General features: G+C 33.1%; 1 protein-coding gene and 1 long non-coding RNA gene across 2 annotated transcripts; one reads left to right on the forward strand and one right to left on the reverse strand.

Annotated features, from left to right (window-relative positions):
* On the forward strand, positions 7087 to 13287 carry LOC109345927 (phosphoenolpyruvate carboxylase 2-like). The gene is made up of 11 exons (XM_019585212.1): positions 7087 to 7230; positions 7326 to 7546; positions 8316 to 8710; positions 8910 to 8994; positions 9069 to 9291; positions 9453 to 9556; positions 9650 to 9737; positions 9926 to 10080; positions 10642 to 11640; positions 11903 to 12289; positions 12843 to 13287. The coding sequence occupies exons 2-11, from the start codon at positions 7379 to 7381 to the stop codon at positions 13137 to 13139; spliced, it is 2901 nt and encodes a 966-aa protein (XP_019440757.1). The 5' UTR covers positions 7087 to 7230; positions 7326 to 7378; the 3' UTR covers positions 13140 to 13287.
* On the reverse strand, positions 7248 to 7426 carry LOC109345928. Its single transcript, XR_002107456.1, has 2 exons — positions 7330 to 7426; positions 7248 to 7287 (listed from the first exon to the last, which is right to left on the reverse strand). It is a non-coding gene; the product is annotated as an uncharacterized LOC109345928 (long non-coding RNA).

Consider the following 15086-nt stretch of genomic DNA (forward strand, 5'->3'; position numbering starts at 1 on the left):
ACTAGGACCTTATTTAATGATAAATAAATATCACTACTACTTTAAAAAATTACAAATACTAATATTTTATGTACTATTCTATGGGGAAGATTAATATAGGTAGGTGTGTGATTGAATGGGATTGTTATTGTTATGATTGCTACGTTCCTGCATATATCCATGTGAAATGTGAAGACCCAGATGCGTGAAAAATGGAAAATAGTCTTGGTAAAAGTCATGGGTTTTCTAAACAAAGTGTTTGATACGATGTTGGTTGACATTGCACAAATTATGTTTTCTAAACAAAGTTTTTTTCTCCGTTAGTTAGTCCAACTATTTTTGGTGAAATAATTTAGTCAACTATTTTTGGTGAAATAATTTAGTCAATTTTTTTGGTGAAATAATTTAGTAAAGTTTGGTGAAATCATATGATTAATCAACCGTTTGCTTTAAAGTGAAATGGTGTATTATCTACCAAAAATAAGTGTTATGGTAATTTTAAGGATAATTAAAGTGTAAATGAAAGTTAAGTTTCAAAATATCATAATTTAATTACTAATTTTATGATATTTTAACTCTTAATTTAGTCTAATTTTGGCAAAATGATCCTAAAAGCTTAATATATGTTGAATTTTACTTTTGGAGTATTTGTGCAATCTAAAACCAGAAGAATTTATTGTAAAAACAAAGTATTCAAAGAAAAACAGCTCAAACCCAACGCATAAGTCACTCCCAATGGATCAAACAAACTTAGGAAGTCGCGCCCGACGAAAACAACTTGTAGAACCTATACCCAACAAAATCTTTGTGTTGGGCGAAATTCAGGAAGAATTTTTACAAAACTTTCTGCCCAAATTTCATCTAGCAAATTCTCTACGCCGAACGAAATGAGCATATGCACCCAGTGTAGAAAATTTGCCCAACACAACTTAGCTAGCTAAAAGTTTGAGCCTGGCCAGAGGAAGCGTTGCACCTAGCAAAAATACTTGTGTGCAATGGAAATGACATGTTTCGAATTCTTTAAAGAATCAAATTGAGTTTGTTAAACACGCATTAGGGCCTATCACTACCAACTCGAAAATACTTAGTTCTTAGGGTTGTTTAATCTCAATTAAAGGTGTAGAAGCAAGGAGGGAAAGGAGGGAATGTTAGATGAGATAATTCATGATCATTAGAGTGGTAATTATGTCTATGAGTATTGTTTAGTAATTATGTCTATAACTAGCTAAATTTCTTACTTATTGGCGTTGAATGTAATATGAGCTTGTTATATACACTTTTATTCAGATTTATACTATTTCCTTGTACTTTAATTTTTATGAGTTGGTATTTGTATTTAATGTTTTCTTTAAAGATTGAAAACCTTTATATATGGTTTTGTGAATATAAATGCATGAAGAAATCCTCATTGTAATTATGATTTTATCAAATCATCATATTGATGTAATTGCTAGACAATGATTTGTATCACTTTGTCACATTATGTATGTCATTGTCTTAGTTACAAGACATAGAGATAATTCAGTAATTACATAACTCTCAAATTTATTAATATAGTTGTTAGATATAGAAGTGTATTTTGTGAGTCATGGTTCTTCATCTTATGAGTAAAGTTACTAGAGGGAGAACTCTATTTCATGAACTACTAATTTGACCAAGACATTAACTTTAGTACTATTGAGGTTCTTTGTATGAAAGAGTCATAACTAGATGAATTAATGTTGTTAAATCAATTGTGTATTAATGGTAATAGTAAATTAAATCCAATCTCAATATTTTTATTCCCAATAGTTTAATCAAGTAGTTAAAGCTAGTGTAATTAAGGGTGGAAACAGGTCAGGCCGCTTACCAGTGGCCTATTATCTGGCCTATAACAGGTCAGACCAGGCCAGGCTTTCTTCGTAAACAGGTCAGGCACAGGCTTTTTGAAAAGCCTATTTAGTTAAATAGGTCAGACTGTAGGCCATCCAAAAGGTCTATTAAGCCTAACAGACCGGCCTATTTAATTACATGATGTAATATGTTCATATTATACAATTTTAATATAAGTAATATTATTATACATATGTAATATTAATATAAAAAATATAATTTAATTGTTAGGGTTAGAAGAGTCTAATTAAAAGTAGGAATATTAACCTATCTAAATGTAGATATGATGACCTATTTCAAGATGAAAACAGGCTAACAGGTCAGGCCAGACTTTTAAACAGGCCAGGCCTAGACTTTGAATTTTTTTTTAAACAGGCTAACAGGCCAGGCCCAGGCTCCTACATACTATATAGGCTGAGCCTGTTTAAGGCAAAGTCTGGCCTAGCCCGTTTTCACCCTTAAGTATAATCAATAAACTAAACCCAATTAAAATTAACTTAGAATAATAATATTTGTTAAAAGAGTAGTGTCAAACAAATTATTCGAGAAGTTTAATGAAATAATCTTATATCACAATGTTATTTTCCATCATCTTAGTAGTGAAAATTAAATTAAATGAAAGATATATAGTACAAATTATATAAACTCTAAATATAAATAAATAACGTAAAAGTTAGTATCCTTAAAAGAAAAAGATGAAAACATAAGAGCAATAAGGAATCATTAACTTAAATTTAAGAATCATTAACTTATATTTCATCTCAATCAAGCCTTAAATTTCTCTCATTCATAAAATAGGTCCTTCTATTAAGTCTTAGTTAAATTATTTAATGGTGAAATCTCACCTTTCAATTTTTTAATATACACCATTCAAATTTTTTATTTAAAATATAATAAAAAGTAACAATGGGAAACTTTATCTTCTTCATGAGAGGGAGGGGAGTAGAAGATGAGTATTGTTGTTGATTAAAGGAAATTGTAATTTTCACCATGGAAACAAAAACATCATCACTTTCTTCAAATCCTTAACCCTTATTGTGGGCCCCAATGGTGTCGGCAAGACCACCATCATCGAGTGCCTCAAGCTCTCATGCATTGGCCAGTTGCCTCCTAATGCCAGATCTAGTCGCAACTTCATCCATGACATGAGACAAAGGGACAAATTAAGCTTCGATTCAAGACAGCCACAAGGAAATATGTAGTTTGTATAAGATCATTTCAACTTACTCAAAAGACTTCTAAGATGGAATACAAAGCAATTGAGAGTGTCCTTCAAACTATTAACCCACATAAAGGTGAAAATGTTTGTATTAGTTAAAGAAGTGCTGATATGGATAGAGAAATCCATGCTCTTATGGGTGTTTTTAATCCCTCCAGCATACTACATTAAATGCCATGAACCAATCCTTTGTTTCAGGCAAAGAAGAATAATGTTTGTACATTGTTAATTTGTATTATATTTTAAATAAAAAATTGAATGGTGTAGATTAAAAAATTGAAGGGTCGGATTTCACCGTTAAATAATTTAACTGAGACTTAACAGAATAACATATTTTATGAATGAGAGAAATTTAAGGCCGTAAAATTTAAGGGAGTTATATAAATTTTTACCTTATAATAATTATCTTACCAAGGGAAGTAATAGATACATAATAAAATGGACCAATTAAAATGTAACCTTAGTTAAACAAGATGAAGAGAAAAAGATATTACAAAGAAAATGAGAATAAGAAAGAAAGAAGTGAGAAATTTTTACTTGATATTATGTGGTATGAAAGAAAGAGAAGATAAAAATGTATTTTCTTCTTGTCCTTTTCTTTTGTTGAGTAGAAAATTAGAAGAGAGAAAATATGTTATATTTGAAAGGATAAAAATATCTTAAAGATAAAAAAAAGAGGAAGAATTGTTATTTTATATTGACTAATAATTTTTAGAATTAATTTATATTAGCGATAAAAGAATTTAATTTATTACATTTATAACAAGAGTAACAAAAAATAAATAAAAGAAATCAAAAGAATTACTCATAAAATATATTTATTGTAAATTCATTTGATAATATCCAAAACTATTAATCATTTAGTATAATAATAAAATATTATTTCTAAATATATTCTGTTCAATAACATTTTGAAGACACAAAAATTATATTGTATAAGATATAGGTTCACTCAGCTATCGGTTATTAATAAAATAACACGTTTCTAAAATAAAATTTATATTTATTTGATAATAATTCAAAGATTGATTGATCATTTTAAAATATCATATTTCTTTTTAGATAATTTACAAAATTAATCAATATTTTTCACTCTTGAAGTACATGTATTGTATCGTCATTGTTGATCTCTAAATCATCAAAGACACAATTTTACATTGTTAAAATCATAATAGTTTTCACAAAATACATTTTTTGAGAAATTTTTAGATGGTGCTACATCAAAAAGAGGAAAAAAATGAGACTTTTAAAAGTAAGTTTAAAAGATAAGATAAATTAAAGACGAAAATATTAATTTTCCTTGCAATAAATGACCATGCTAATGGGAAAGTTTACTGAATAGGTATAGTTTGACTTTTTAATTATGATATTAGTGTAACTTTTCTATTTATTACCACTAGCGTGTTGACATGCACTGTCGTGCCTGTCAACCCGCTTTCCTATCGTTTGTAATATATAGTTTGTATTTTATAAATTCAAATATAATTTTTTTTGCTAAATTTACGGTTGAATTTATTCAATTGGTGTGATATTCAATTTTTTAAATACACTTTTAAAATAAGAAGATAATAAGGATAAAATAAGAATAATATTATATGGTTTTTGGTATAAATAAAAAGATATTGAGGGTAAAATAGGAAAACACAAATTACACCATGATGGGTGGTTATTTTGTGTTTTCCCTTTATTAATAGTATAGATTGTAATGTAAAACCTATGAAATCGTCAACCAGAAATGAGTTTTTCCTTCTTTTTTTGTCTTATCCACACCTAACTTTTCTATTTTTTTAATCAATTTCCATAAAAATCGTGTACTAGGTAGGAGTTTTTGGTTTTTTTTTAATTTCATAAACAAGATCGTTAATGAGGAAGGAGTTTTAGGGTTTTAATATTTTAATACCCAAAATTGTTTTTGGGATGAAGTTTTTGTATATATATTTTTCTGCTATTGAAAATCGGCTGTGTAGTGGGAGTTTTAGGTTTTTAATTTATTTTGCCCTAGCTAAATCGGCTATGATAAAGGAGTTTCTTGTTCATATATAAATTTCACCCAACCACAGTTTATTGCAACAATAATAGCAACAAAATATTACAATATTAAAATTTTAATACATTAAATCCCAAAAAACCTTAATGATGTCTATGTGATGAAGTCTCACGTGGAGGTATCACATGGAGGTGGTTTTCTCCTTCTTGGCGGTTGAATTCTTAATTGTTGTTCATTCCGCTATGGGATTCTCCCTCTACTACGTGTCGCTAATTGTGGCTCATCCTCATCCTCATCTTCATCAACATCCTCAAGTGATTGTTTGTGGGATGATATTATACGAAAAATGATGATGGAGAACTATATGTCATCCTAGAACATGAACCAACATTGACCTCTTCCTCATCATTACATATTTCAATGTCTTCTTCATCACTAAAATCGCTAACAATATCTCTTAGAATAACCATCTACAATAAACAAAATAATATTATTAGAAAAGTTTAGCAATAAATATACTACAGTTCATAAAATATAATAGTTCTACTAACCTCTAAGCAAGTATCAATCTATACGAGAAGAAAACCTCGGAGACAAGTATAAAAGATGGCTGGAAAAAGTTTTAAGAGAAATATATTTAGGAGAAGAAACTTGAGAACATATAAGTTTTTAGGATAAGAAGATGGAAGTGTTGGATGATTATATAGTGTTAGGAGAGAAACACCGGAAATAAAAAAACATTAAAAACTCCTCCCCCGTTCACGATTTAGGTATATTAAACAAATATGTAAAACTCTATCCTCATTAATGATTTCCAAGGGCAAAATAAAAATCTCTAAAACTCCATCTCCATTAACGATTTACATATATATATATATATATATTATCAACGATTTCCAAAGGAAATCTTAGAAAAATAAAACTCCAGCCTTGTTGCCGAGTTATGTTGGTCCAAGAGAAAAACAATAATTGAAATCGTGTATGTTGTTCCCGATTTAGGAAAAAATACACTATTATTATAATAAGTACAAAACCTACACTATTATGATAAAATTATAGTCAAAATACACTACATAAGTAAATTTGCCCATGCTAATGCCTCTCTGAACAAAACATGGTCACTCATAAAGAGATTAGTTTGAAAAAAGCCATACCGATTAAGATGAATTGCTTTAAAAATGGGGAGTGTATATGTTAGGATTTAATATATATACTCTGATAGTGTAAGTATTTTTACACTGTTAGCAACTCATCCATCATTGATTTATTAACCATAATTAACTCTCCAATCAAAGTAATACAAATCAATGGTGGATTATGTGCTGATAGTGTAATTTTTTTTACAGTATCAGTGCATAGATTTTAAATTCTATCTGCTATCCCATAACTTATGTAATCGCATGTATCATCAATATATGATTGATTGAAAAATATTTTTGAATTAAAAAATTAATAATTAATTATTTTTATGACCAATTATAATTGATGATATATGTAATGAGACAATTAGGATAATAGATGGGTATCTTTTAAAAAGTTAACCCATTATCTTTTAGTTATCCTTATTTTCTCTTTTCATTAATCTCTATAAAGATTATTAGACTACTTATTTGATTTTATTTAGGGGCATTGAAAGTGACCTTATCTTTACCTTTTTAGCAAAGAGGAACAAAGCATAGGACACGTGTAGAGTTTCACTTCACACATATTTGGTTCTTTTCATGTACTTTTTCCATCTTTTAATATAATTTTATGGAAAAAAATATATGTACGAAAGCATATGAATTTTATATATTATCACTATAATATCCACTATTAATTTTAATTATTTACTTTTAACAAAATATAATTTAAATAAATGATGATTGAAATTATTAGATGATGTAATAACTTCTTGATTGTCATTGATATAAACTCTATAATTACTTTATGGTGATACTTGCTAAAAAAAACATCAACATAGGTGGAACCTTCCTTATTCACTTGTCTATAAATTGAAGAGAGACATGAGTCTTTTTATATTCACATGTCGTTTTTACTTGTGACTCTATCATCTCCATGATCAAATGAGCTTTTGTTATAGTTGTTAGTTAAAGAAGCTCTTCACTTTTCTTTGTACTTTCCCGTGCAATATTAGCTTATAAGTATAACCCACTAGATTTTCTCCAATCACGTGATTTTCCTCATACCCTTTATCTTTTTCCTCTATTATTTTTGTTTTACTTTCTTACTTGTTAAAATTTAATCCAAACTTTGGTTATTATCCAGTAACATAAGTTGGTCAGTGTAAATATCATCATAAACTTGCATTGATTATTGTGATGGCTACACGCAACATTGAGAAGATGGCTTCAATTGATGCTCAATTGAGGCTACTAGCACCAAAGAAGGTGTCTGATGATGATAAACTGGTTGAATATGATGCTTTGTTATTGGACCGTTTCCTTGACATTCTTCAGGATTTGCATGGTGAAGACATTAGGCAAACGGTATTGTAGAATTTTTATTGTCACTTTTGTTTTTATCTCATAAAAATGTTTTTTTAATATGAAGATTAATGGATTTCTGGAACCCCACTTCAATTTTATGACAAAGTTGTCACTTTTGGTCTTAAGAATTAACTGTTAATTCAAGTGTGAAGTCTCATGTAGGACCGAAATAGTTTATAAGTAAAAAAAACGAATGAATGTTTTAAGGACTTGTGTCACTTTACTCTTTCCATGCACGATAAAAATGGAACTTCCTAGTGGTTGGAGGCTCTTTGGTCGTGGTCAGGTCCAACCATAAAAATTGTCTAGGGTGGTATGGGTATTGCAAATTTAGTAAAACTAGTTATCACTTATGGTCATCAAATTAGTCGATAACACACTGTTGGTAGATGGGTCATGGGTGGGTCTTTGAGCATGCTGACCAGGGTTCAATCTCTGGACCGAGTATATGGTTAAGGCTTTTTGGGGGAGATTATGTTCACTTTGGTGATTTCTCTGTTTCAGAAGTTATTAATCTCCAGCTTTGGTCTTCAAATTTCCCGTGTTTATCGCGGAGACTTCCAAAACCATAATATTACTACCACAATTGTGGTTTTGTACCATAATTTAAAACTTGGATTTCTATTTATTGGTGAAATAAAGCTCATTTAAGTAATTAAAATTCATTGCACTTGCTTATTAGTTTTATTGCAGAAAGTTTGATTCTTTTTCCCGTTCCACTACATACATGAAACCTGTGCTTATAGTTTCAGTAATTTGATGATTCTAGGTTCAAGATTGTTATGAGCTGTCAGCTGAGTATGAAGGGAAGCATAAGCCAGAGAAGTTGGAGGAACTTGGGAATATGCTGACTGGTCTTGATGCTGGAGATTCAATTGTCATTGCCAAATCATTTTCTCACATGCTTAGTTTGGCCAACTTGGCCGAAGAAGTTCAAATTGCCTACCGGAGAAGGATCAAGTTATTAAAGAAGGGTGATTTTGCTGATGAGAACTCTGCCATAACTGAGTCGGACTTCGAAGAGACATTCAAGAGGCTTGTGACTGAACTAAAGAAGTCCCCCGAGGAAGTCTTTGATGCGTTGAAGAACCAAACTGTAGATTTGGTCCTAACTGCTCATCCTACTCAGTCTGTTCGTAGATCTTTGCTGCAAAAGCATGGAAGGTTTGTCCATTACAAAGTTGATATTTAGTTGTATTAACTCAGAGAGGTTATGATAGTCCATTTGTTTTATATTCATCATTTAGCTGCAATGGAATCTGGAAACCAATTACCTGTAATGACAGGACATGCATTAGGCATTTTGATGATTTCTGCAGTAAGGCTTAAAGTTTGTGATGGTAATGATTGTCTTCTTTTTCAGGATAAGGAATTGTTTAACACAGTTGTATGCTAAAGACATAACACCCGATGATAGGCAGGAACTTGACGAGGCTTTACAACGAGAGGTGTATTCTTGATTCCATATTTAACAAATGATGCCCTAAATCACAAGCCCTAATGATGTTTCTATCATGGACAGGTTCAAGCTGCATTTCGCACAGATGAGATTCGAAGGACTCCTCCTACACCACAAGATGAGATGAGGGCAGGAATGAGCTACTTTCATGAGACAATTTGGAAAGGTGTACCAAAGTTTTTGCGCCGGGTTGACACGGCTCTCAAGAACATTGGAATAAATGAGCGTGTCCCATACAATGCCCCTCTTATTCAATTTTCTTCTTGGATGGGTGGAGACCGTGATGGTATCTTTATTTTTCCAAATAAAATAATGAATGTTCATATTTCTCATAGCCAACTTTAAAATATTTTTAGTTTCCGATACTTGATGCTCTATATTTTTATTCATTTCACTGTCCACTTTTGGCTATCTTCTGTCTTACAATACGTCTAATGTGCATTGCAGGTAACCCCAGGGTAACCCCGGAAGTAACAAGGGACGTGTGTTTGCTGGCTAGAATGATGGCTGCTAATTTGTACTTCTCTCAGATAGAAGATCTCATGTTTGAGGTATCAAATATACTGGTCACCGGCTTTACTATTAATTTTCTTTAAGCATTAATGGCATTGTTCTCACCTTCTTGCTTCTGTCTGCTTTGACAGTTATCTATGTGGCGTTGCAATGATGAACTCCGTGTTCGTGCTGATGAACTCCATAGGTCTTCAAAGAGAAATGCAAAACATTATATTGGTATGTATTATTGTTTTGTTGTGAATTTCACAGCTTAACTTACAGAATAAAAAATCCCAGAGCAACACGTTGAACCTTGAACTATTATACCTTTGATTACTTTTAGAGTTGAACCTTTTGATAAGTAAATTTCAATTTTTTTTTAGATTATCTTGAATGTCTTTGTAATAAATTCTTCATTGCTGCAGAGTTTTGGAAACAGATTCCTCCGAATGAACCATATCGTGTTATTCTTGGTGATGTGAGGGACAAACTGTATAGTACACGTGAACGTTCTCGCCAGTTATTAGCCACTGGGACCTCTGATATCCCTGAAGAGAAAACCTTCACAGATGTTGAGAAGGTAAATTCCTCACACCCACTGTATAAACTGTCAAAATATCGAGGTAAATGCCGGAACCTTTACACCTAGAAGGCAAATTGCCTTGAAGTGACATGTTGCATTGCTTCCATATCTGTAGTATGTTCTAATTTTTTGGACACTTTAATACCTTGATCGTATTGTTCGGATTTACGCGTGGCCAATGGGGTTCTAGAAGCAATAAATCATGTGGCAATATATAGACTTCATTCCTTAATGTTAACATTATTCGCAATACTAGATTTCTGCATCCTTAAAGACTTTTCCATTTCTTTGTTTATGAGAATTGAAACCTTTATACTTTGTTTGGTTGTTTGATCATGGATATAGTTTTGCATGTTGCTAATCATTATGGTTAATAATTAATAGTTGTTCCTTACAACCACAGAACCAATTTCTCTAGCAAATTTTAATCAGATAACAATAAACTGATGATTCAGGAATGAAAATACCTGATTCATGTTGTGAAATTATAACTTTCCTGAATAATATTGATAGTGATTTATATATTAAAATATTATAACCTCCAATTTCTTCTTGTAGTTCCTGGAGCCTCTTGAACTCTGCTATCAGTCACTCTGTGCATGTGGTGATCGATCAATAGCAGATGGAAGCCTTCTTGATTTCTTGCGGCAAGTGTCTACTTTTGGACTTTCTATGGTAAAACTTGATATCCGTCAAGAGTCGGATAGGCACACCGATGTTATGGATGCGATTACGAAACACTTGGAGATTGGATCTTACCGAGAATGGTCTGAGGAACGCAGGCAGGAATGGCTCTTGTCTGAGCTTAGTGGAAAGCGCCCTCTCTTTGGCCCTGATCTTCCTAAAACAGAAGAAATTACCGATGTTTTGGAAACCTTCAATGTCATTGCAGAACTTCCCTCTGACAACTTTGGTGCCTATATCATCTCAATGGCAACATCCCCATCTGATGTGCTTGCTGTTGAGCTTTTACAACGTGAATGTCATGTGAAGAAGCCATTGAGGGTTGTCCCATTGTTTGAAAAGCTTGCTGATCTTGAGGCTGCTCCTGCTGCAGTAGCCCGGCTTTTCTCTATAGAGTGGTACAGAAACCGTATCAATGGTAAGCAAGAAGTTATGATAGGATACTCAGACTCGGGAAAAGATGCAGGCCGTCTTTCTGCAGCTTGGGCATTGTACAAGGCTCAAGAAGAGCTTGTAAAGGTTGCAAAGGAGTTTGGTATAAAGCTGACAATGTTCCACGGCCGAGGAGGGACTGTTGGAAGAGGGGGAGGTCCTACTCATCTTGCTATATTATCTCAGCCACCAGATACTATTCATGGCTCACTTCGGGTAACAGTTCAAGGTGAAGTTATTGAACAGTCATTTGGGGAGGAGCACTTATGCTTTAGGACACTTCAGCGTTTCACTGCTGCTACACTTGAGCATGGAATGCATCCACCTGTGTCACCAAAACCAGAATGGCGTGTTCTCTTGGATGAGATGGCTGTCATTGCAACAGAGGAATACCGCTCCATTGTTTTCCAGGAACCCCGTTTTGTTGAATACTTTCGATGTGTAAGTATTATTTGTTCACAATCTTGAATTACGTTTATAAGATACCCTTCGGCAAATCTTGCAGGTTAACCTGGTATTTTTCAAAAGTGACAATTTGGTTAATAGTATTCAAAATTTCATTGCCTCATGGCAAGTACTTTGATATTCATGGTATATGCTGCATAATGACCATCTGTTTTTCTTCCTCAATTCCGTGACTATATATCTTTAAGCTCGGATTTTCCTTATTAATATTTTTTTCTTCTGAATATTATAAATGCAGGCAACTCCCGAGTTGGAATATGGGCGAATGAACATTGGCAGTCGTCCATCAAAACGAAAGCCAAGTGGAGGAATTGAATCACTGCGTGCTATTCCTTGGATTTTTGCTTGGACACAAACAAGGTTTCATTTACCAGTATGGCTTGGTTTTGGGACAGCATTTAAGCATGCAATTGAGAAGGATCCAAAGAATCTTCAAAACCTTCAAGACATGTACAACCAATGGCCTTTCTTCCGGGTTACCCTTGACTTGGTTGAGATGGTTTTCGCGAAGGGAGATCCGGGTATTGCTGCCCTATATGACAAACTCCTAGTGTCAGAAGAGCTGTTGCCATTTGGTGAGCATTTAAGGGCTACCTATGAAGAAACGAAGAGCAATCTCCTCAAGGTAATCTATTATTGCTTGGTAATTTTCCTTTTAGGATTCTTGAACTTACATCATAACTACCATATTTCTGAACAAGTTGCTGCTGTAAGTTCAATAACACTTAAAATGGTTTGGGATTAGAAAGTTTAAGGGCATGCTTGGTTAAACGGCTTAATTACATACTTACACGGTTTATGCAATAAGTTTTCAGAAATAAGCTAAAAGACTTACTTTCGTAAGCTTATTGAAATAAGCTAGAAAAAGCTTATATGAATGTCACAAGCTATTTTCACTGGTTCTCGTAAATAGGAATTCGCTTTCTGTAAACTCTTCAACATGCTCCTAAATTGTGATCAGAGTCTGAGGGTCTCATAAATAAACATGAAATAACAGAAAAATTTAACTTGTTTCCATAAAGATGACACCCATGTTAGAAGCATGCTTTAGCATTTCGTCACATTCTTTTCTCAAACTATGTCTATGCTTCATGTTCTTCCATGCCATAGTCATAACAAAAGAGTGAAAGTGAACGTGAACTTTTTATTAACCTTATTCTTATACATTAATTTTGTAGGTTGCTGGGCACAGGGATATTCTTGAAGGTGACCCCTACTTAAGGCAAAGACTTCGTCTTCGCGACTCGTACATCACGACCCTGAATGTCTTGCAAGCCTACACATTGAAGCGAATCCGCGATCCGGACTACCATGTGAAGTTGAGGCCACACTTGTCAAAGGACTACATGGAATCAACCAAACCAGCTGCAGAGCTTGTGAAACTCAACCCTAAAAGTGAGTATGCCCCTGGTTTGGAGGACACCCTTATTTTGACAATGAAGGGTATAGCTGCTGGCATGCAAAACACTGGTTAAGATGCTTTGGCAATGGTATTTTCTTTATGTTATATGATGTAATAAGTGGTTGCGTTGGTTATATATAAACATTGTAACCTATTTGTGTTCTTGAGACCAGGAAAAGTATCAAATAACTAAAACTTTATAAATACAATGAAACAAGATTGACCTATTTATATATATATATATATATATATATATATATATATGTGTGTGAATGATGAATGATATATTAACTATTTTTTTTGTTTAACCAAGGGTATCCTCACCCTATAACTAATCCTTTTGGGGTTTATGATTGTCCCTACCAAAAAATGTTGCTATAGGAATCGGATTTTTGACTTTTTGTTCTATATAAGAAATCAGTAGCTCTTATACTATTAGACCAATGTCTTGTGACTAAAATTCAAACATGGGTCCTCGTAGTTTTTTTGGTACTAGGTATTTCCTCACCCTTTTGGATAAGGAACTAATCATTTCGGGATTCATGGCTGCCCCTCCCAATATGGTTCCTAGTAGTTGTTTCAACTTTTAAGCTACACTGCATTTCAAAAACTTTCAAACTGTGAATTTTATCACCTCCCATGGCTAAGTGGCAAACTAAACAGAAAACGCAAGCAAAAGAACTAACAGTAATGAATATGAGAATAAAGGAAATCAATTAATAACTTCTTGATTTTATTATTGAGCTTTTGTGAATATACAAAGATGATAATGTTTCACTCTTTCTTCTTGATTAAAGAGAAAAGAGAAGAAGCTATATAAAGAAAGATGCTAAAGGTTTAGAATAGAAAATGACAGAAATAGCAGTAATAACAAAATTTAACAGCTTTTCCCGCTAGAGAAGTTTTCTTCATTATTTGAATTTTCTGTTTTAGTGTGAGTGAGTTGGGCTTGATTTGGGCTAGTAGTTTTATCCATCAGTCCCCCACAAGCTTGGAAGTGAATGTTGAGCAAGTCAAGGTTGGATATATGAGAGTGAAAAAGACCTGGTGAGAGATGTTTAGTTAGAATGTCGGCTAGTTGAGAAGATGAAGGAATTGGTAGGAGGTGCAGGATACCATTATGAACACGTTCCCTTACAATGTGGCAGTCTATGTCTATGTGTTTGGTGTGTTCATGGAAAACAGGGTTGGCTGCTATATGAAGGGTTGAGTTGTTGTCACAATATAGGCTAATGGGAGATGAGTGAGGGATTTCCAAGTCACGAAAGAGGAAGAGCAGTCACTGTGCTTCACAAGAAACCATTGTCATGGCTCTATATTCAGCTTCAGCTGAAGATTTGGAGACTGTGTTTTGCTTTTTACTTTTCCAAAAAATTAATGATGAGCCAAGGAAGAAGCACCATCCAGTAACAAACTTCCTTGTGTCCAAGCATGCTCCCCAGTCAGAGTCTGAAAAGCCTTTCAAGGTGCTTGTGTTCTGTGCTGGAAAAAATAGCCCAAGAGCAGGGGATGATTTCATATACTTGAGGATTTTGATTGCTGCTAGTTGGTGTTGATCATTTGGGCAGGAGTTGAACTGACTGAAATGGCTAACAACAAAGCTAATATCAGGCCTTGAATTAGCGAAATATAATAACTTGCCAAGCAGTCTTCGATAGGAACTAAGATCTTGTCAGGGGAACCAGAATTGGAGTGGATCTTGGTGTTGTATTCCGTTGGAGTGGAGCTTGGTTTGGAAGCAAGCATACTTGTTTCACAAAGGAGATCTAAGACATTTTCGTTGATATAGAGCAATTCCTTTAGAGGATCTAACAATTTCTATACCAAGGAAGTATTTTAAATTGCCTAGATCCTTAATGCTGAATTTTGTGTTAAGAAGCTATTTAGTAGTGTGTATTTCAATAAGATGATTTCCAGTTAACACAAGATCATCAACATAAACAAAGATAGTTGTGAAGTTGAAACTAGAGTGTTTAATAAAAAGAGAGTAATCATAATGACTTTTATGACATCCATGATC

This window comes from Lupinus angustifolius, chromosome LG04, assembly GCF_001865875.1.
Source record: "Lupinus angustifolius cultivar Tanjil chromosome LG04, LupAngTanjil_v1.0, whole genome shotgun sequence".
Classification (NCBI taxonomy): Eukaryota; Viridiplantae; Streptophyta; class Magnoliopsida; order Fabales; family Fabaceae; genus Lupinus; species Lupinus angustifolius.